The sequence below is a fragment of the Cavia porcellus genome, unplaced genomic scaffold (assembly GCF_034190915.1).
Source record: "Cavia porcellus strain 051 isolate PalLab524CR breed Dunkin Hartley unplaced genomic scaffold, mCavPor4.1 scaffold_26, whole genome shotgun sequence".
Taxonomy (NCBI): domain Eukaryota; kingdom Metazoa; phylum Chordata; class Mammalia; order Rodentia; family Caviidae; genus Cavia; species Cavia porcellus.
The window spans coordinates 22,182,358-22,204,385 of NW_026947509.1; the positions used below are offsets into that span (position 1 = coordinate 22,182,358).

Sequence of the window (22,028 nt, forward strand, 5' to 3'; positions counted from 1 at the left end):
CGAAGCTAGATCTCCAGCCCCGTTTATTTTTTTTAATTTTGAGATAAAGTTTCACTAAATTTCCCAGGCTAGACTTGATCATATAATTCTCCAGCCTCATTCTCCCAAGTGCTGGGATTACAGTGGTGTTCTAGCCCCTACAAACAGATCAGAATATCTATTAGTGTTCACTTTAAGAGTTCTTTCCCTCCCTGCACACCTGGAAGGAGGTTCTGTGACGTCTCACAGACCTAACACAGCAGTTTCTCATAGGAGTTGTCAGTCAACTAGCACGCATCTGTTGTGTACCTACTAACAGACCTACACAGACGTAGAAGATACCTGAAAGTCTTTCAGTTTGGTTAGAGGCCAGCCAGCTCTGATAGTGGGGCTAGTCCCCTGCAGTGGCCTGTTTGCCCACCTGTTTGCTGTTATCGGTGAACCAAAGAATGGCCCATACCTCACCTCTTATGTTCACACCAAATTTTAATTTCTGGAGTGCTTCCAAGGCTTTCTATCAGAAAGGCAGGGCATTAGGATGCAGAGGTAGAAAAAGATCAGGAAAATGTTCCACTGTGGAAAAGGCAGGTTTCTCTCTGGAAAAGTCAGTTGCAGGGGCTGGGGATTCTGCGACAGTGCATGAGGCCCTCGATCTGATACCCTGTGGCAGTGAGAAGGCTGCAAAGGTCATTGGACACTCCCCTCCCACAGTGCTCCACCTCTTGCAACCCTGGAAGAAGATGACTCTGGCCCTTGTGGTTCATATCCGACTTCCTTGGCAGAGAATTGTAGATTAAGTCAACAACACTCAAATCTTAGAAACACAAGCAAGAGTGGTGTGGGTGGGTGAAAAGCGAGAAGTGAGAAAAGGCAGAAACAAGCCAACGAAGAAGCGTCAGAAGAGTCAACAGGGTTCAGGTCAGGACGAGAGATGCTGCTGCTCTTCCTCCTTGAGGTAGCCACAAGCAGGTGTCTCCATGATGAGACTCAGAGGTCAGTGAGCCTCCTCAGGCCCTCTTTCTCCAAACTGCACCCAGATTCCCGTTCTTCTCTCCCCCTCCCTGGTTCTCATGATCCTCGACCCCTCCGAATCCAAGCCTACTATGAGGGAGACCCTGTATCCGCTGCTTGGGATGCCTCTGGAGATGGGCTGAGAGGGGTATCCCGCGCTCTGGCTGCAGTGAGAGAGGCCACTCAGCGAATCCAGGGTGTCCTGGCAGGTGAGTGAGGGAACGGGAGGCACCAGGAATGGTTGCAGGCTAGAGAGGTCTCGGAGATGAAGACCAGCCTGAAAAAAACAACTTAGAGGTGTCAGGGTGAAACTGTCCTCTTGTCAAGTTCCTCCAGTACAAGGACCCCTGCTTCTGAGCCGAGACTCTGCACAGTACTGCCATGCTGTCTGGGGAGACCCTGATACCCCAAACTACCACAGGTGAGTTTACATCCTTCTTTGGGGATACAAGAAATTTCTCCAGTTCTCCTACAGATACTCATTTTTGGCAGGTGTAGCCTTCTGAACCCAGGTTACACAGGAGAGAGTTGCCTGGGAGCGAAGGTGAGAGCAACTTCCCAGACTTAGGAATCTGAAAATGTCTAGCCTGCTTAGATCTGCCCTAAAACTTCCCCTATCAGAATTACTCAATACACTGGAAGGTTGTATTGTGTGGATTCTTTGGTCTCCCCTCTCTACCTCCTAAAATATATTAAAACAAACACTAGGTGGTGGGGGCTGGATGCTGCATCCAGCTGCTACCTGGAGGACACTGACAGACCAAGGGTACTCACTCTCCCTTCCTCCTAGCACTGAGCTCCCCACGATCCCTGTCCCACCAACACTCAGCTAGACACATTTCACTCTCTTCCAGGTGCCTGATGCCCATCTCCGTGGATATGCCTTGTGGCCAGAGCAGGGTCCCCCACAGGTGGTGCAACCAGATGGTCCTGGGGTTCAAAATGCTGATTTCCTTCTGTATGTGCGGATTGCCCACACCTCCAAGTGCCACCAAGAGGTGATGTTCAAACCAAATCCCTTTTCCTTCTTAGTTCTTTAATCTTAAATCTTGTTAGTGAGGTAGGAAAGAGAACATCAGTTCTTAAGTTGTGCTTTTTTGGGGAAACTTCAAGTATGCTGACAAAGCTTAGGTAGGGGCCAGGAACCCCTCACGCCATGTCTTAGTACCACCCCTTCGGAGTCCTCAAGTCTTCTATTTTTAGGGAGAGCCCTTCTATGTACATCACCTCACTGTTCTTTGTACCCTAATCTCTCCTGGCTTTCTGTCCACAGCCCTCCGTCATAGCCTATGCCGCCTATTGCCAGCTGGATTTAGAAGACAGGCCGGTTGCTGGTGCCATTGTCTACTGTGCCCAACATCTCACCAGCCCCAGCTTCAGCCACAATGACCTTGTCATGGTGACTGCTGCATGATGAATAGGGTCAAGCAAGCAAGTAGGGGCGGGGCCGCTCCACTTCCAGGAAGTGGAAGAGGCGCCTCAAACTCTGAGAAATGTTGAAGGGGCCGAGGGACCAGTCAGCCCATCCTGCGGCAAATTCATCCTCCTCACTCAGCAGTCATTTGTCCTTAGGTCACGCTACATGAACTGTTCCATGCCCTGGGTTTCTCTGGACAGCTCTTCAAGAAGTGGCAGGATTGCCCCTCAGGATTCAGTGGTGAGAGGAACAGGAGAGAAAGTCCCACCAAGTCAGCCAGGGGGACTTAATATCTCATGACCTCCCTCTTTCCAGTTCTATTTCACCCTTCCTAGGTTTCCTCTCCTGACATTGCTTTGTCTTCTCTTTATCTACTCAGCTAGAGAAAATTGTTCTACCAGGCAACAAGTGACAAGACGAGATAAGTGGGGACAGCTGCTTCTCACCACCCCAAATGTTAGCCACAGCCTGGCCAAACACTTGGGGGTGTCAGGGGTTTCTCTGGGTGTTCCTTTGGAAGAAGAGGTAAGAATGGTATCTTGGGGTGATGGAAGAAAAAGGGAGTAGCCAGAGAGCAATCATCTATTTGCTGCCTCCTCCAACAGGGCCCTCTGTCCTCACATTGGGAAGCCAGACTGCTCCAGGGCTCAATAATGACAGCTACTTTTGATGGTGCCCAGCGAACTCGACTTGACCCAATCACTCTTGCTGCCTTCAAAGATTCAGGGTGGTATCAGGTCAACCACAGTGCTTCAGAGGAGCTGTTGTGGGGCCAGGGTGAGGAATAAGGGAGATCTACAGAGCAGCCTCATGACCCAAGTCAGCTCTGGGGGCAAGTATGATGCAGTAGGTTGGAAGGGATTCCTGTATCGGGTATTCTGGTGAAATCCAAGCAGAAAGCATAAGCAGCAGGGCTCAACTTTGAGTCCTCCAGCCTCAGTCAGCCACCTAGAGTGCAGTGTGGTTATTACAGGCCTGAGCCATCATGCCTGACTGGCTGCATTTTATTTATTTATTTATTTTTCCAGTCTATGTATTCTAGGCTGAACACACTTTGTAGCTCAAGGTGGCCTAAAATTTCAAATTTGTAATCCTCCTACCTCAGTCTCCCAAGTGCTAGGGTTGTAGATGTGCACAACTTCTGGCCTAGGGCTTTCTTTTCCTTTTTCTTTTGGGCTGTACTAGGGATTTTTGAACCCAGGGCCTTCACACTAGGCTACATTTCCAAACCTTTTTTAGGTTGTGGTATGTTGTTTGTTTTGTTTTGCTTTGACACAGGGTTTTGCTATGTAGTTCAGACTGCCTTGAACTATGTAGCCCAGGCTGGCCTGAAACTCACAGCGATCTTCCTGCCTCAGTTGCTTGAGTTCTGCATGTGCCACCACACCTGGCTTTTCTTTTACTTTTAAAACTAAAGTCGCTCAAAATCACCAAACTGCCCAGGCTGAGCTTGCATTGGTGTTCCTACTGCATTAGTCTCCCACAGTCCTGGGATGAGAGGGATGGGCTGGCACACCCAGTTGGGGCTTATTTCTTGAGGGCGCCCTTTCTTTTTCTTTCTCAAGCAGGAGCTGGCATAGAATTTGGCTTGGTGACTACATGTGGAAATGACTCCTCAGACTTCTTCTGTACTGGCAGGTGTGTGTGCTGAGTGGTTGGGAGACTGCACAATGATCCTAGTGTCACCCTACCATCCCTTTCACACAGTGGGCTGGGATGCCATTACCTGCACCTGGACAAGGGAAACTGCTCCTCAGACCCCATGCTGGAAGGCTGCCGCATGTACAAACCCTTAGCCAATGGGGTGAGTAGACTAGGGAGCAGAGAATAGAACTGGGAGTCAACTTCTAAGGCATCAAACGAACACTATTCTTCTGTCCCACCTTTCAGAGTGAATGCTGGAAGAAGGAAAATGGACTCCCTGATGGTGCAGAAAATCCTCATGGGGAAATCTATCATTCCCAGAGTCGCTGCTTCCTTGCCAACCTTAGTTCACAACCACCCCCTGAGATCAAAGCTAGCCATTCTTCCCAGATCCCACATGTCAAGGAAGCAGAGCTTACTGGCCGCTGCTACCTACATCAATGTACACAGAAGGAAGCATATATGGTGCGAGTGGATGGATCACCTTGGGTTCCATGCCTTCCAGGAAAGCATATTAAGGCGGGTATTGTAAGGGTAACAGTTGTGCTGCACTGGCAAAAGGAAATTGGGAGGGGCTGGGAATTTAGCTCAGCGGCATAAGCGCCTGCCTTGCAAGCAGACAGTCGTGAGTTCAGTCCCCAGTATCGATTAAAAGGAAAGAGACAAAAAAAAAAAAAAAAGGAAATTGGGAAATGCTTGCACCATACTATTATTCGACCTATTGTAATGCTCCTGTTTTACTAAGTACCTACTGGGCCCATAACTTTGATTTAGAACGTACATTTTCCCCAAAGGAAAAAGGCTTGAGCCGGTAATGGGAGGCTGCAGCTAAATTCTGCTTGTGTATGTATTTCCTTGCAGATACCTGGGTACTTTGGTCTCCTCTACTGTCCCCAAGGTCGGTTATGTCAGACTAATGAAGGTACAAAGGCAGTTACTTCTCCATCTGTGAGTCTTTCCACACAAGACCTGCTCTTCCAGCTTTCTTTAGGATTAGCTGGGCCCTCAGGCTACTTACTGGGCAAGGGACAGAGAGAAGAGCTGGCTGAAGCAGTCCTGCAGGTTCTGGTGAACAGAAGTGGCACTGGCAGGTAAAAGGACAGCTCAGGTTGAGTAATTATAAAATGGGCCATCTGTCCCCTCTCCTTAGCCTGGATCTCTTTCATGAAATGCACACTTCCTGGGATTATCCTTCCATTAACAGATTCAAATATCTACTTAGGTGCTATTTCCACAGCCCATCTATTACCACTGATTTGGTGTTCACTGTGCATATGTTGAAGTCCCCTGGCTGCCAAGGGCCTTCGGTCACCGTGCTGTACAGGACCCTGATCCTGACTCTCCAGGAGAAACCTCTAGAAGTGTATCATGGCGAAGCCAGCTTCACCACAGAATACAGCAAGTAAGAAAATATCCTGAGCAATTTTCTTCTGAATCCCCACAGTCCAGATGTTTAAATTTGCACTTATTAAGCACATATTCATGTATATAGTGTCCTAGATAGGGCCATGCATTTCAGAAAATATCCCTAATATCATCACCTTGGGCCCATAACTGTGGTATCCTCCTCAAACACAGTAATGGAGCTCCTCCATCTCTTAAGCACCCCAGTGCTCCTTCCTTCCTTCATCAGTACTGAGATCATGTCTAGTTACCTCAGCACCAGTGACAACCCTCAAGTAATTTCATTACCAAAATAACTCCTTTCAACAATTTAAATTCCTAGCGAATTTGGATCTTGGTCTTATTCCTACTTTCAGGACATTCCCGATTTAAGGTTTAATGTTTTGATGAAACAGGGTTTCATAATACACAGTATATAGTTATATACATACCTATACCTTTGCCTCCTCTGGCTAGGTACTATGCCAGGCCCAATAGTGCCTTCTATGCTCCTAGGTTACTGGTTACCTCAAACCGTAATTCCTCCATGACCCGCCTCTTTGTGTCTGTGGGACTCTGTCTACTGCTGCTAATTCTAGTGGGTACACTGGGAATTGTGGCCTATCAAAAACAAGCTACTCTTCGAGTGGGACCATCTACCCCTCACCATCACCAGACACATGGCACAAGGGGCTCAACTGGAATAAGGGAAGTTTGATGTTACCAAAAACGACATGGGGAAGGATTATTTCTTGAGACAACTGAATGGAACATGTAATGTGTATATGTAAGCTCTTGTTTTCTAGAATGCCTCCTTCCCAGGATACCAACTCTATTCTAGCCTTGCATTGAAAAAAACTGGTTATGCTCTTATGGCTAAAATATAACATTATGACTAAGATATCATCATATATTTTGGTTATGAAGATGTTATTTTGGTACAAACAATAAACTCTTACCTTGTAAAGTGTCACTTATTCTTGTACTGTTTTCCAACACAAACAGTACAAAAGCACTGTGCTTGCTTACAACATGCAAGGCCCTGAGTTCAATCCTTAGTATAACAGTAACAAAAAGAAGATACTACAGTTTGGTATTTTTATTTTTCACTACAGTTGGAGTCAAACAGTATGAAGAAGGAAATAACTATCTCCTCCTAGTTTTCCATAATTTTATTAAATCACTGGAGTGAGACTGTAACATAATTATGACTGGCTAAGGCTAGTAAAACCAAACCAGAATCCAGCTAAATAGTAAAAATGCCTTTTATTGTTTTTTCCTGTTTCTGGGGGACAGTTCTTTATCTGTCACAGGCCAGCAGTAGGCTTGAGTTATAACACGTAGTTTCTTTTTGGTTATAGTTCCAAAGGAGTTATTAAGTTCTTGAGGTTTTGACAGCTCTTGGAAACCACACTAGGAGACTGATATGATCTGCATTTGCACTGATGGATAATCTTTATACTGAGTCCATCTGACACACTGATAAAGTTGAAATAAATAAGTCTGTTCATCAGCAAGTTCAGTCAACTCACTGGGATATCACACCCAAATATCTGATGTGTATGATTGAGTTCTCACTACAGTGACAGCCTTGGCTCCATCAGTTGTGGTTTATTCTTTAATCTGAATGCCTATCAATCTTTACCAGCTGTAGCAGCCACTGCTTGGTAAAATTTTGCCACGAAGTCTGGGTCACTGACCTCCAGCTGTCTGACAAATTCATTACGCTCCTGCTCAGCCCAACCTCGAAACCACTGATCCCAAAGACGGAGCTGACACTCAAAGATACAAGGTGGTCGGTTTGTTCCAGACACACTAAGCTGCTCCAGACTATCTAGCAGTGGCTGTAATTTTCCTGGCACTGCCTTGGCTACCAAGTCCTGTAGAAAACGTTCACGTTGAGGATCTGACCAACTGGCAAACCAGTGAAGAATACACTTCATCTCCTGGGAGGTGATGTAAGACATTGGAGGAATGGAAGAACTGGTAATAGTGTCTGGTACCGTGGGTAACAGAGAAGGGAAGGGCAGTGAAACTGAAGAGGAAGGTGATTCCAGTGGCATCCTGAAATATAAAGGTATTGTTATACTCTCTTCAAGCATACTGCATTCAGTCAACATAATTTTTCACCAACTTTTTATATAAATGCAAGAAAATCCTTTACTTCCATCATTATCCAATTATCTTAAAGAGACGTCACCCAAGAAGAATTTTTTTTTTTGTCTTTTTCTTTTATCGGTACCAGGGATCAAACTCACGACCACACACTTGCAAGGCAGGTGCTTATGCTGCTGAGCTAAATCCCCAGCCCCATCCAAGAAGAATTTCATACTTGTCCCTTTTCTTTTTCAAACCCTTTATCTTCTCCAACCACATTCCCCACCCCTTTTTCTTTGGTACGGGGATCGAACCCACGACCCTCACGACCATTCGACCGTTTGATTGCAAGGCACTTATGCCATTGAGCTACATCCCCAGCTCTTCATCTCACTTTTTTTTTTTTTTTTTAACAAGGAATCTAAAAATAGCCAATCAGAGCTGAGGATGTAGCTCAGCAGCACAGCACCTGCCTGGCAAGCGCAAGACCTTAGGTTTAGGTCTTAGTACCAAAAAAAATAATAATAACCAATCAAGCCAGCCTGGGAAACACAGAAGGACGATGCCTAACATATGTCTTGCTTTCTCTCTCCCTTCTACTTCTGTTTTCCAACTTGAGGAAAAAAACAAAACAGTAATTAATGATTCACATTCTCTTCTCTAAAATGAAAAAGTGAACTTTTAAAAAAATCTTACATGCAGCACATCAGGGCCTAAATGCTAATTGTCCCAAAGCTATCAACTGTGAAAAAACGGAAGAGGAGGAGAAGAAAGTATAGCTCAACATGGTTTCACATGCCTCTAATCCAGTACTCTGGAAAGCTGTAACAGGAGGATCAAAGTTGAAGCCCATCTTAGGCAACTCAGAAAGATCTTTCTGAAAATAAAAATAATCATAATCATAGTAAATTAAAAAGAGGTGGGGATGTAGCTCAGTGCAAAGACCTTGGGTTCAATCCTCAATACTATAAAAAGAAAAAACACCATATATATGATGAAACAGCCTTCTTTGCAATGTGCATGTGGGCTTAGGCCCACTTAACATTTCCTGCAAAACAAGTAAACACTGAAGGGCAGGATGAGGGTTTTGCTCCAAAAATGCTAACAACGAAATGAGAAGTCAAATTTTCAGAGCTCTGAAAAGTCCAGCTGGTTTGTTGCCAAAAAGGTCTAACAAGTGTTAGTGATGTGACCTTTTGTTTCTTTTTAATAATTCTCCTTAATGTTTTTTATCTACTGATGTCCTCCCATTGATTCTGCATCATGAATCTAAGACCAAAAGTCCAGCTACTTTAGCTTGAAGTGTTTTCAGCCCTATAGTTTTAATGTCTAACAGTGAAAATACTATCATCATTATTATTATTTGTCTTTTTGGGATAGGGTCTCATTACGCAGTTCAGGCTTGCCTTGAGCTCACTCTGTAACCCAGGCTGGTCTCAAACTCGCAACAATCCTCCTGCTTCAGCCTCCGAGTGCTGGGATTACAGGTGTGTGCCACCATGACTGGCATTAAAATACTTTTCCATAGCACATTACTGTATTTCTTCCGCTGAAAGTTTAAAGACTTGTGGTGACAAAGAAAGGAACCCTTAATATTTTAAGAACCAAAACAGTTCAGTGTGGCCGCGGTTTTCAAAATGGCTCTATAGGAGGCTGCTCCTTCTCCCTAAAAAAGTTTATTATTTTGTTCGAAGAAAGTTTTCCAGTTTTGCCACGTGGCTTCCACAGCAAGCTCAAGGCTACTCCCTCTTGTCCCCTTTGAGGGCCACAAGGCTCATATTCTCTTGCCCCTAATAAAGTATTCTTGTACTCACAAGATAGGAGACCGCAGCTCTTTCCATTAAGAGAGCAGGAGGCTTGCCCTACAAAGGTAACTAGCAAACACGATCCGACCCAAGGAAACATTTCCCTTCTTACCTCCTTTTTCCTCTCTGGGAGCCCTCGGAAATCTTCACAAGAGTCCTTCCACTCCAACTACTACAGCTGCTTCCATATTTCCTGAAAACCCCAACCAGAGCCAACCAGCAGCCCACGCACTTCCGGTTCCGACCAGTCTCAATCACCCGGGTGCCCCAGCGCTTCAACTCCAGGTCCGGAGATAGCCGAATAGCTCCGATTACAGTTATGCCAGAGACGAGGGCTTCCGAAGAGGTTCGATTCAAAGCCTCGGCCAGACGAAAATAACCGAGTCTGAAAACAGGATGAAGAAGGGGGAAATGGCAGGGCAAATGAAAATCACGGATTGGTGCCGATGTGGGGACGGAAATACCCGAACAATTCCGGGGGAACCCGGGAGTTCTGACTGGTAATCGAGGGGTAGACTATAGCAGTGGGCGGGGTCACCTCAGTACGTTCGAAGGGCGTTGGCGGAAATTACCGAAGATGCCCGAAGCCGTCGGGACGGACCCGAGTACCTCACGCAAGATGGCGGAGCTGGAGGAGGTGACTCTGGACGGGAAGCCTCTTCAGGCGCTAAGGGTGACCGACCTGAAGGCTGCACTGGAGCAGCGAGGCCTAGCCAAGAGCGGGCAGAAGAGCACCCTGGTCAAGCGGCTCAAAGGGGTGAGGAGTCGGCGTTGCCGGGTTATCGGAGGGGAGCGGACCCGGTAGAGACGAGTCTCCACCGCGGCGCAGGCGCAGTGTCTAGGCTTGGCGCGAGCTCCTTCAGGCCGCCAGCGCGAGCCTGCGGTCCCGCGCGGACGGTGGTTGGTGAGGCTCGGGCCGGAGTAGAGATCACGCCGGTTCCCGCCTTAACGGCAGCAGCGCAAGCCCAAAATGGGAGGGTGCGCGCTACTCTCCCAGAGTGTCTTAAGCTCCTTCCTCCTTCCCCCCACCCCCTCCTTGTTTGTGTCTGTGGTTCCGGCGCATGCGCTGCAGAAGGAATTAAATCCCACTACAACCACTAGCGTTGCTGACCTGAGGGGGGCGAGTTGGGCTGGGTCCGAGTTAGGGTCGCGATTGGGCGGAGGGTGGATTGGGTTGGTGTCTATGTCTGCAAGAATACATTGAGGTAGAGTAAAAATGTCTACTAGATTAGATTAGGAGGTGAGACCAAGAGACTTTGTTTGACGGGACTTGGTGAGATAGGGGTTGCTGTAGAGAATGCAGAAGCAATTTGGATGGATAAAAATTTAATGACTATTGGTGCGAGTTGAAGCTCGTTGGTGTTCGTTAGGGATTTTTGAATCCGTTTAAGTAGATGGGATTGGGTTTGTGGACTGGTGTGTATAGGTTTGGTGAAAATGGAAGAAGTATGAGGATATCTTGGTACCACGATTAGAAAGCTAGGTTGGTTCAAGAGTTGGCAGACCGTTGCTTATACATAAACTGACGATTTTGTGGGTGTGTGGATTAGGTCAGACCACACTTTACAGAATCTATGGTTGTTTTATGTAGCACTTCAAAATTTTTAAAAATTGATAAATCTGTCATTTTGAGTTATACAGATTCACTTACGTAGTTCTGTTCCTGGATAACTGAACAAGTAATCTCATGAGCCCTACGTTGGTTTCATAGTTTCATATATTTGAAGTTCAAGCATTAGAAGTGATTTTATCTGTGTGACCAGGTGTGGAAGAGTTCTAGTTAAAAGTAGAAAACAAACAGATAGTAGTAGTAGTATTGGTTCTGCCACCACTTATTTTATGACATAGCCAGGTCACTGATTGTCTGTGTGCCTGTATTTTCATGTGTACCTTTAGGAGGGGTAACCATAGCTACCTTTAAGCTAGTGGAGAATGAATGAGAATAGTGAAGGACTTTTAGGGCTCAGGAAGAGAAGTACAATTTAAGTGTGTATTTAAGAGGCTGAATATAGTGAAGACGTGATGGGAGGGTTGGAAGTTTGGTTTCTTCTTTTTCACCAGGTTTTTGACTTTTGCCTTTCTCTATACCAGGCTCTAATGCTAGAAAATTTACAGAAACACTCAACACCCCATGCTGCATTCCAGCCAAATTCCCAGGTAAGAAGCAATTCTTGGGGTTGAGGGTTTAGCTCAGCGGCATAAGCACCTGCCTTGCAAGCAAGCGGTCGTGAGTTCGATCCCCGGTACCGATAAAAATGAAAAAAAACAAAAAAAAAGAAGTAATTCTTGTTAGATAGAATGACATGGTGTTGTATATTTGATGCTAAATTCTTCACTGATGTTTTCCTGCATTCTTTTGGTTGGAAATGTTCTTATGCTAGGACAACTGAATTCTAATCAGGTCCCATTTTACATAACAGTGTGAGGTAGAAAGCATATCAGAGGAGCTAGTAATTTTGGATGCTTCTTGAATTGGTACACACCCAAAGATATGACTGATCAAGTGTAGTATGAGAATCTGAAGTTATTTGCTGTTGATTTGGGGAAAGTAATTGACATCTTCGAATATAAGTATCTGAATATGAAGTAGGCTATGGTAGTACAGTGTAGGAAAATAGTTGCTGATTAAGAGCTCAATTGTTGACATAGATTTTCCAAGATTGACCCAGGGCCTCACATATGCAAGTGCTCTACCACTGAAGTATATATCAGCCTGAATTCAGTTCTTTTTAAATACAAGAATTGTGGTGCTCCTCCTGCCTCAGCCTCTCATGTAGATATGATTGCATGTACCTTCATACCAGGCTTATTTGCAGTTACTCTTTTTTTTTTTTTTAACTGCATTAAATTGGGCTTGTACATCCCCTGCCTTTAGTTTTAGTTTTTATTTTTATTTTATTTTTTTGTCTTTTTGAGACAGGGTCTCACTATGCAGTTCCAGCTGGCCTTGATCTCACTTTGTAGCAATGATTTTCCTGCCTCAACCTCCCAAATGCTGGGATTACAGGCATGCACCACCACACCCGGCACTAGTTTTTAATTTTAAGACAGTTTCAATGAGCCTTAATTTGCCATCCTTTTGCCTCAGCCTCTCAAGACTGCTGAGATTACAGGCATGTGCCATCGTTAAACATCTCTAAAAGCTCTGTTACATAGAATAAGACACTTACGCTTTGGAGGCCTTGGTTTCCTTATCTGTAATATAAGAAAGAATTGGATTAGATCTATAGTTTATAAATCCTCTGCGGTTTTTTAAAGCTGCTTTAAAGGGCTTCTTAGGGAAGATAAATTCTTCTGAAGTAGGTAAGGTTCATGTTTCTCTCAAATTACTAGATCTACTTTTATCTGCTTTATGTATTGAGCTTCCGTGTGTTTCTTTTGAAGGAATTATTCTGCAATTAAAAAGAAAAATAACAATTTTTAGACTGAGCTGGGCATAGTGGCACATGCCTGTAATCCCAGCACTCAGGAGGCTGAGGCAGGAGATTTGTTGTGAGTTGGAGGCCAGCCTAGGCCACATAGTGAATTCAGGCCTGTCTGAACTACATAGCAAGATACTCTCTCAAAAACAAAAATTAAAAAAAATTGTTTTTAGACTGCGCACACACACACACCCCATACTGTAGGTTGAACTGGGACTATTACACTGAGCTCATCCTCATCCCTTTTTCAAATATCTTTGAGACATGATCTCACCAAAGTGGTCATGCCAGGCCAGGCTCAAATTTGTGATCTTCCTGCTTCAGCCTCAGCGTTTCAGAGTGCTTGGATTATCGGCATGCCTAGGTTAGACTGCACTGTCTTTTGAGGATCCTTTTAGCTTTTGAAATCTCTTCATAATAATGTGATATAAGGAAAAACCCAAGTCGTTGTTCCTATAATGGTGTACAGGCGCATACTAACTGAAGTCCCAGGGTACTGTGGAAAACAAAGCTTTCCTATTCCCTTGTTATCAACTCAATAGGTTGTAAGTATTGTAACCTAGCCAACTTCAGAGGCTTCATTAAGTACTTTAACAAGCATAAAAAACTACATAAACTAATCAGCTCACAATTACTTTCCTTTTGCTAATTGCATTTTTTAACTTGTTAAACTACAATTTTATTTAAATGTATAAATTGTACAATTGTATACTATAGAAAACATTTCTAAGGAATATTAATCTCAAAATAGTTTGATCTACAGTTGCTAATTGCATTTTAATTTTTGGAGTTTTACTTTTTATTTTAGCAGGAAACATGCTATTCTTTAATACATTCAACCCAAACATTGTCAGTGTCCATTGAATAATAAGACTCATTTCTACTTTAGCTGAAACATTTACTGTACTTAGGAAATGTGATACCACAGGAAGTGTTTTTTGTTTTGTCGTTGTTTGAGACAGGGTCTCACTGTGTAGTGCAGGCTGGCTTTGAACTCCTGTTTGTAGCCTCAGCCTCCCAGGTACTGGGATTATACGCATTGCCAACATACCTGGGTACAGGAAGTATCTATTCAGGTTTCTAAATTTTTTCTGAAATTCTGGTTGGACTTACTAAGCAATAGGGAATAAGGCGTTGAGAGGAGAAAACTGAAGGAAGAGTGATGTAGGAATCTGTTACAGGAAACATGAGAAAAGGGTTTAAAAAAAAACCCTCTGAATTTAAAATTATGTTGCCAGCTGGAAGTGGTGGTGCACCCCTGAAGTCCCAGCACTTGGGAAGTAGAGGCAGGAGGATCACTGCAAATTCAAAACCAGCCTGGGCTACAAAGTGAGCTCAAGGCCAGCCTGAACTGCATAGCAAGTTCCTGTCTCAAAAAGACAAAAAAATACCAAGGATTTTTTTTTTTTTTTTTTTTTTTTTTTTTTTTTGAGTTAAGATCTCACTGGACCTCAACTCACAATGATCCTCCTGCCTCGGCCTCCTGAGTGCTGGGATTATAGGCATGTGTTACCATGCTCAACCTTACCAAGGATTTTTTTTTAAAGATTATTTCTAGATAATGTCTTGCATTAGCCAAAAGTTTTAAAGGCATAATTTTGACTGGCAATATAGCTCACTAGTTTAAAAAGCCCTATGTTCAGTCCTCGGCACCACAGAAAGAAAAGGCATTCTCAGAAATTTGAACTTTTTTAAAGTTATTTGTGTACCAGTAGCACTCTGGTTGGGAACTGAGTATTTAAAAATTATGTATAGTTCCTCCTTTTTGCCATTTTTTAATCACTCTCGTAGTGCTATTTACTTTTTAAATTTTTTGCAGTATTAAGGGCCTCGCACATACAGGTGAACATAACACCACTGAGCTACACCCTTGGCCTTTTTTTTTTTTTAATTTGGTTTTTGTTTTTAGAGATAAGGTCTCACTATGTAGTTTAGGCTGGCACTGGACTCACTGTATCACCCAGGCTAGCTTGGAACTCAGAGCAGTCCTCCTGCCTCAGCCTCTTGAGTGCTGGAGTTATAGGCATGCAGCACTATGCTAGCTATTTTATGTTATAAAAGGGCCTTGCTAAATTACCTAGGCTGACCTCAACATTGCTATCCCCTACTGTCAGCCTACTGAGTATCTGGGATTATAGGTCTGTATCACAATGCCAGCTCACAGGACTATTTATTCTTTTCCTTAATATAGGAGTAGTTTAGAAAAGGACCTTCCAACAGTTATTTTTCCTCAGTCCAGTTATATGGGGAGATTTTGCTCTATGGAATTTTACTCCTTGCATTTTTTTGGTTTGCTTTCCTACAACTTCATTTTCTATTTCTTCTACACAGATTGGTGAGGAAATGAGCAACAACAGTTTCATAAAGCAGTATCTGGAAAAGCAACAGGAGCTACTTCGGCAGCGTCTGGAACGGGAAGCTCGAGAAGCTGCAGAACTTGAAGGTAAACCCAGGTTGTCAATTCTAATAAGTTTTTCGTTCCTATCCTTGTCATTAAGGAGATAGGCCTGTCTAACTAGGCGATTTCAGAAGTAAGTTAAGCTGAGCCTGCACTCGTTTGCTTTGGTATTTTAGGGAGCCAAATGAATTACTCTTTCCCTTGTCAGAGAAAGAGAAGTTTAATTTGACTGTCTTGTTAGAAAAGGGTACCTGCCAACAGGAAGAGTTTATAAATTAAACTACGATTTAGATGAGGTAGAGTTTAATCCTAGGGTGTTTTTTCTTTATGTACGGTGGTGCTGCGTTTGGTATGTATCTCTGTGTCTATGACTGCCTGATATCCTTCACTCCTCTACATATTCCCATATGCTGAGCCCTTCACTCCCTCCCTGCCCGACCCAATCTGTACCTTGCAGAAGCTTCAGCTGAGTCGGAGGACGAGATGATCCATCCAGAGGGAGTGGCTTCCCTGCTGCCTCCTGACTTTCAGAGTAGCCTGGAGAGACCAGAGCTGGAGCTCAGCAGACATTCGCCCAGTACGTATCTCCCTCCCCACTGCGCTGTTGGTCAATCCTGCGTAGTTGGTGGGGGGAGGTAATTATGCCTCCTTTCATGATAAGTCTCCATGAAAGTCTCAGGGAAATTTTGTGACATTGATATTTGACATGTTTTTCAGGAAAATTCTGTCCTTTTTAAAGTCTGCTTTCACCTATATTTTAATAACGTCCCACTGTTTTATAAGGCAGTGTGATTTTCTGCTTGACCATTCTTCTGCAGCCTCTTCTATTTCTGACTTTAGTGACAATCACAATTTTATCACTTTGCCAATCGTATATACTATGTAATACAGTATATCCAGCCATCCCCCTAAATTGATCATCTGCTGCAGTTGATTAATTTAATCAACAGATTTTTTATTGAGTGTTTGTTGTATACCAGCCCGTGCAGTAGGCAATAGGAATACACTAGAAAGAAAGAGAAAGCTTCTCTAAGGAAACAGACAGTCTAGTGAAGAGACGGACAGTCAAAAAATATTTTAATTACATGCTTACAGTTGTGCCAAGTGCTGTCTGTGAAAGGTACTGTGAAATAGTATTACATGAACAAGTTAATATATAGGAGACTCTAACCTAGTATGTAGGTTACATTCATATATATTAACTTTTCTACATTTAGAAAGTATCACATACCTCTTTATATTGTCTCATGCAACAATCTGTAAATACAAGCTCTGTCTTTTGGAAGCTACTTGTCTGAAATTGTACATTCAGGAGAATGTATATATAAGGCATTTGAGCAGTAGGTAGATGTATTAAGTCATTGTAGAAATTAACAAGTATTTTTGAATCTGTAATATTAAACTTACTAGTTTTCACTGGTGCTCACAATTCCTTCATATTTGATACTTTTAGAATGTATGGAAGTTTTCTGCTCTTGTGATTACTATAGCATTCCTTGATGAAAATAGTTTTTTTGGAGATATTTGATGGTGGGAGAGAAATTTCCTGAAAGGCTAAGAAAAATGGAGGACCATTGAGATCATAGTTTGCTCAGTACTTCTTGATCATAGTCTTAGACCCTGAGGAAAAACTTCAGAAATTTTTTAATAAATTAACAATGCTGGGATATAGCTCAGCAGCACAAGACGTGTCTGCCAAGTGTGAGGTTATGAGTTCCATTCCTGTTACCAAAAAAAAAAAAAAACAGTTCTTGGTGCTTCAACCTTTAACAATGCCACCTCTTTGGAATTATTATTATTATTAAGTTCCTTCAGGGACCTCTTTTTCCCTCAGATATGAAACTGTAGAACTCTTGGTCTACTTTGTTCTTAGTATTCTTTTCCCTGATTATAAAGCTAAGAGGAAAAAAAAAGATATAAATGATTGTCAAGCCAGGGGTTTAGCTCAGTGGCATAAGCTCCTGCTTGGCAAGCATGAGGTCTTGAGTTCGATCCTCAGTACAAATAAATAAATGACTGACTGACTGATTGTCAAATTCATTTTTTTCTCAGAAGTCAGCCAAGAAAATACTGAATTCCTGCTATGGACATATTTCTGTGCTAGAATATATGGGGAGTGAGCAACTGTAAAGTGCGGAGAGAATAATTACACATAAAAATAATAATAGAAGTACATGGCAGGAATGGTACACATATACCATGGGAACTCAAGAGTGAAAGATCGCAGAATCAGAATGATTATAGCAAGTCTCTTGATGGAAGTATAGGATTTGAGGTGAGCCTCATTACTGGGTAAGATTTGCCAGGTGTAGTACAAGTCTATAATCCCAATACTTGGGAGGCTTAGGCAGGAAGATCACCATAAGTTTGAGGCCAGGCTAGACTACATTATGAATTTAACACCAGCCCGAACTACATAATAAGATCCTGTTTCAACCACCCTGCAGGTAAAAAGCCAAGTGTAGTGTGCATACCTATAATCCCAGCGTGCAGAGGCTGAGGCAGGATTATCACTATGAGTTGGATGCCAGGCTGGATGACATAGTGAGTTCAAGTTCAGTCTGAACTATATAGTGAGACCCTGTCACCAAAAAAAAAAAAAAAAGTTGTCAGAGAAGAGATTATATTTTAGGAGAGAACAGAGGCATAGAGATAGGAATGAATATGGTATTTGTTCATTGCAGTGGTAAGGATTGAATTCAGAGAGTATAACTTTGAATGCAGTATATCTTTGCACTGAGATACATCCCCAGCCACTCTTTATTTTTCTTTTTCTTTTTCTTTTTTTTTTTTTTTTTTTTTTTTGTCTTTTTCCTTTTTATCGGTACTGGGGATCGAACTCAACGACTGCCTGCTTGCAAGGCAGGCGCTTATGCCGCTGAGCTAAATCGCCAGCCCCTATTTTTCATTTTAGAGTCTTAAGTCACCAGACTTTCAAGTGTAGTGGTATACATCTGTAATGCCAGTACTTTGGGAGACTGAGGCAGAAAGATCACAAGTTTGAGCCCACTTAGTAAGACCCTGTCTCAAATTTTAAAAAGGGCTGAGAGCCGGGGATTTAGCTCAGTGGCATAAGTGTCTGCCTGGCAAGCGCAAGTCATGAGTTCAATCCCTAAGAGGGCAGGGCTTAGAATATAGTTCATTGCAAAGGCCCTATGTTCAATTTCTAGTACCATGCACAAATAAATAATAATAAAACAGTAGACGAATCTCACCAGAGAGAAGTTATTTTACTTTTGAAAATAAGGAAACACTCTTTTTTGAGACAAGGTCTATATAATCCAGACTAATTTCAGATTTGTGGTGTCCTCCTGCTTTACTTAGCTTCCCCAGTGCTGGGATTATATAGGCATGTGCCACTACACCAGGCTAGTTAGAGAAACAATTTAAAAGATAGTGTGAGATAATATTATAGTGATTTTAAATGCCAATCAATAAGTACGGGGCTGGGGATATAGCTCAGTTGCACAGCACCTGCCAAGCAACATAAGGTTGTAAGTTGAATTCCCAGTACCAAAAAAAAGTATGAACTTGTTTTAAATTCCTAGGTAGTAAGGAAACCATTGTAATTTCTTAATGAGATCCTGGCTTTTTTTCTTGTCTTATATTGTCACTGTAGTCTATTATGGCCCTGAACTCCTAGGTAGCTCACCCTGGCATTGACCTGAGGGTAGTCCTCCTTTAGTCTCCCAAGAACAGAACCATTGTTTGATAAGACCTCTCTAAAAAAGGAAAGACCTTATGGAGGTATGGTGGTAGAATTCCAGCACTCGGGCAGCCTGAGGCCAATGCATCTCAAGTTTGACCTCAGCTAGGGCAACTTAATGACTTCAGTACTATTTCAAAATAACAAAAAAGGCTAGGGATGTGACTGAACAGTGATTTTGGGGTCAGGCTCCTGTAGCCCAAAAAATAAGAGGAAAATGTCCTTTTTTCTTTTTTACATACATATTTGCATTACATAATTACATTCTTCCTGGGGCATTGGTACATGTATATAATGAATCTTTGTTCTTTTTACTTCACCTTCCCCACTCCCCCTTCCCCCTTTTTCAGTTTTAAATGTAATTTGAAATGAAAATCAAAAATAAACATTGAAATAAGGTTTTAAAAGCAAGGATTTAGAGTGAGGGTAACCCATCTCCTCAGTGCTTTAGGTCATCAGCAGGACTATGCCTGTAGCTACAACCAATAAGAGGAAAATATATAAAAGGAAAGAGAGATGGGACATACATTAGAAAACATGAATGTGGTAAGTTGTAGAGATCGGCTAACGATTGCTCTAAGTACTCTTCAGAGCATTTATGCCATAACCTTTCCTACTTTTGATCTTGGCTGCATTATGAATGCCATTAAAGATGTAGTTTAGGATTCGATCCCTTTGCTAAATGTAGTAAAAGTGTGAAGTTCTAGAAGTGTGTGGTTGGAGCAGCAAACACTTTTGGTGTTTACTCAGAAACTGTATTCCTAAAAATGTAGAATATTTGTGCCGTAGGTCAGTAGCAGCTCACTTCTTATCTTTAGATGTCTGGTGGTTTTGTCTAGGAGGGGGGTGTTTTTGTTTTGCAGTTCTGGGAATTGAACCTGAGGTCTCAAACCTGCAGGACAAACCTTCTATTATTGAACTAAATTCCCATCCTTGGTTCACTAGTCAATAACAAGATCATGCCAGGTATGGTGGTACATTCCTGTAATCTCTGCACTCAGGAGGCTGAGACAGAATTGCTATAAGTTTGAGGCCAGCCTGGATAACACAGCAAGGTCCTTCCTTGAAAAGCTGATGGTGACACACATCTGTAATCCCAGCACTCTGGAGGCTGTGGAAGGAGGACCAACACAAGTCCAAAGCCAGCCTGAACTACATAAGTCCTGTCTCAAAAAAAACAACTAGATTTAGCTCAGCAGCATAAGCGCCTACCTGGCAAGCGCAAGGTTGGGAGTTCAATCTCCAGTACCAAAAAAAAAATCTTACTCAAAAATAAGATTATGATTAAAGTTTCTAGTAACATATTTTACTAAGAATTTTTATTTTTGTGTTTTTTAGTATTTAATAAAGAGTATGGACTCTTGGGTCCTACTCTTAAGAAATATGAGTCCTAAGACTTTACATTTAAAAAAAAATCCCCAAGTAGTTTTGTTGAATAATTCAGTTTATGAATGACTGACTGAAGAAATAGTTTTTCTTTTTTTTTTTTATTAACGGTACCAGGGATCGAACTCACGACTGCCTGCTTGCAAGGCAGGTTCTTATGCCGCTGAGCTAAATCCCCAGCCCCTGAAGAAATAGTTTTTCAATATTAACTTTTATTAGGATCTTTGGCTTATATTACAGTAGTCTCTTATTTTATGTGATGTAGGCAGAATCCCACGTATGAAAATATGAAATCCTTCCTGACATTCCCTTTAACATGTGATCCTTGCGCGTGCGCGCGCGCACACACACACACACACACACACACACACACACAAGCTGCGCACGCGCGCGAAAATAACAAGTATACATCCCTACACCCAATTCCCTGTGACTTTTTTTTTGGTCTTTTTTGAGACAGGGTCTCTCTGCAGTTCAGGCAGAGCTTGAGCTCACTTTGTAGCCCAGGCTGGACTCTCGAAACAATCCTCCTGCCTCAGCCTCCTGAGTGCTGGGATTACAGGTGTGAGCCACCATGCCTGGCTTGATTTCCCCCCCCTCCCCCGGGGCAAGAGAGGACAGTTGAGACAGGGTCTCTCAGTCTAGCCCAAGCTGGCCTTGATCTCATACCAGTCTTCATGCCTCAGCCTCCCAAGTACTGGGATTACAAATGTATGCCATCACACCTGGTCTCTCTTGACTTCCTAATCTCCTATTCCACTTTGAAATTTTTCTAAAGTGTTTGGTGTTGATATCTACCCCTGTAGTCAGAAGTTGCCTGAGTTCCTTCACTGTATGTATAAAAATTCTTATTTCTTTAGTTTCTTAGTTCAAAAAGAGCTCAATTTGGGCCGAGGATATAGCTCAGTGGCATAAGAACCTGCCTTGCAAGCAGGCAGTCATGAGTTCGATCCCCGGTACCGATTAAAAAAAATTTTTTTTTAAGTAAAAAATAAAAACTTAAATATTTAGTATTTTATATAGAAGATGGTTTTGTGGATCAGGTAAACCTTTTGTGTTTAACGTTAAGCCTGGGGATCAGAGATACAGCTCTGAAGCACAGTGTCTGCTTGGGAAGCGCAGGGTCATAAGTTCGATCCCTGGTACCACCACAAAAAGTTAAGCCTGATGTGGCTGATTGAGTATCTGTAACATAAGCAGGGCATGGTGGCTCACACCTGTAATCCCAGCACTCAGGAGGCTGAAGGAAGTTCGTTGCGAGTTCAAGACCAGCCTGGGCTACAAAGTGAGGTCAAGGCAAGCCCAAACTGCATAGTGAGACCCTGTCTCAAAAATCCACCACAATCAAAAAAAAAAAAAAAAAAAAAAAAAAAAAGTATCTGTAACATAGTTATCCCTCTTTGTTTGTTTATTATAGAGTGTTTTGGTTTTTTATTTGTTTTTTGAAACAGTCTTGCCATATGGTTCAGGCCAGTCTTGAATTCTCACTGTATCCCAGGCTGGCCTCAAAATCACAATGATCCTCCTATCTCAGTTTCCCAAGTGCTAGGGTTGCAGGCTCTGACTGCTGTATTATGTTGTGGTGCTGAGAACTGAACCCAGAGTTTCATGAATACGAGGCAAGTATTCTACCATTGAGCTACATTGTCAGCGTTGTGCTGTTTTCTAACCTGTTTCTCTGGGGGTTTGGGGAGTTTTTGTTTGCTTGGTTTTTTGGTACTGGGGATTGAACTCACACCCTAGAGCTTCCCAGCCTTCTAAGTTGTTTCTCATCAGTCTA

At 42.8% G+C, this 22,028-nt stretch overlaps 3 protein-coding genes across 3 annotated transcripts in view; 2 read left to right on the plus strand and 1 right to left on the minus strand.

Annotated features, from left to right (window-relative positions):
* Positions 1-910: 910 nt before the first annotated feature.
* On the plus strand, positions 911-6,258 carry Cirop (ciliated left-right organizer metallopeptidase). Its single transcript, XM_063236892.1, has 14 exons — positions 911-1,199; positions 1,318-1,411; positions 1,483-1,534; positions 1,845-1,988; positions 2,264-2,389; positions 2,563-2,647; positions 2,787-2,932; positions 3,013-3,184; positions 3,976-4,045; positions 4,115-4,211; positions 4,298-4,570; positions 4,913-5,142; positions 5,274-5,453; positions 5,951-6,258. The coding sequence occupies exons 1-14, from the start codon at positions 911-913 to the stop codon at positions 6,150-6,152; spliced, it is 2,160 nt and encodes a 719-aa protein (XP_063092962.1). The 3' UTR covers positions 6,153-6,258.
* Positions 6,259-6,518: 260 nt separating this feature from the next.
* CUNH14orf119 (chromosome unknown C14orf119 homolog) lies at positions 6,519-10,091 on the minus strand. Its single transcript, XM_023566886.2, has 3 exons — positions 9,909-10,091; positions 9,449-9,721; positions 6,519-7,498 (listed from the first exon to the last, which is right to left on the minus strand). Exon 3 carries the CDS (start codon positions 7,495-7,497, stop codon positions 7,069-7,071), a length of 429 nt encoding a protein of 142 aa, XP_023422654.1. The 5' UTR covers position 7,498; positions 9,449-9,721; positions 9,909-10,091; the 3' UTR covers positions 6,519-7,068.
* Acin1 (apoptotic chromatin condensation inducer 1) overlaps positions 9,768-22,028 on the plus strand; it is a 36,981-nt gene continuing 24,720 nt past the window's right edge. Inside the window, 5 exon segments of the mRNA XM_003474495.5 lie at positions 9,768-9,819; positions 9,822-10,093; positions 11,428-11,493; positions 15,090-15,201; positions 15,614-15,733. Of these exon segments, the coding sequence (XP_003474543.3) occupies positions 9,783-9,819; positions 9,822-10,093; positions 11,428-11,493; positions 15,090-15,201; positions 15,614-15,733 (607 nt within the window). The 5' untranslated portion in view covers positions 9,768-9,782.

Excerpts from the sequence above, each read along its gene's own strand:
- Cirop (XM_063236892.1), top strand. The coding sequence starts at position 911 with ATGCTGCTGCTCTTCCTCCTTGAGGTAGCCACAAGCAGGTGTCTCCAT. Across the intron at positions 1,989-2,263 it reads CCTCCAAGTGCCACCAAGAG|CCCTCCGTCATAGCCTATGC; the intron begins GTGATGTTCAAA and ends TTCTGTCCACAG. Across the intron at positions 2,933-3,012 it reads GTGTTCCTTTGGAAGAAGAG|GGCCCTCTGTCCTCACATTG; the intron begins GTAAGAATGGTA and ends CTCCTCCAACAG.
- CUNH14orf119 (XM_023566886.2), bottom strand. The coding sequence starts at position 7,497 with ATGCCACTGGAATCACCTTCCTCTTCAGTTTCACTGCCCTTCCCTTCT.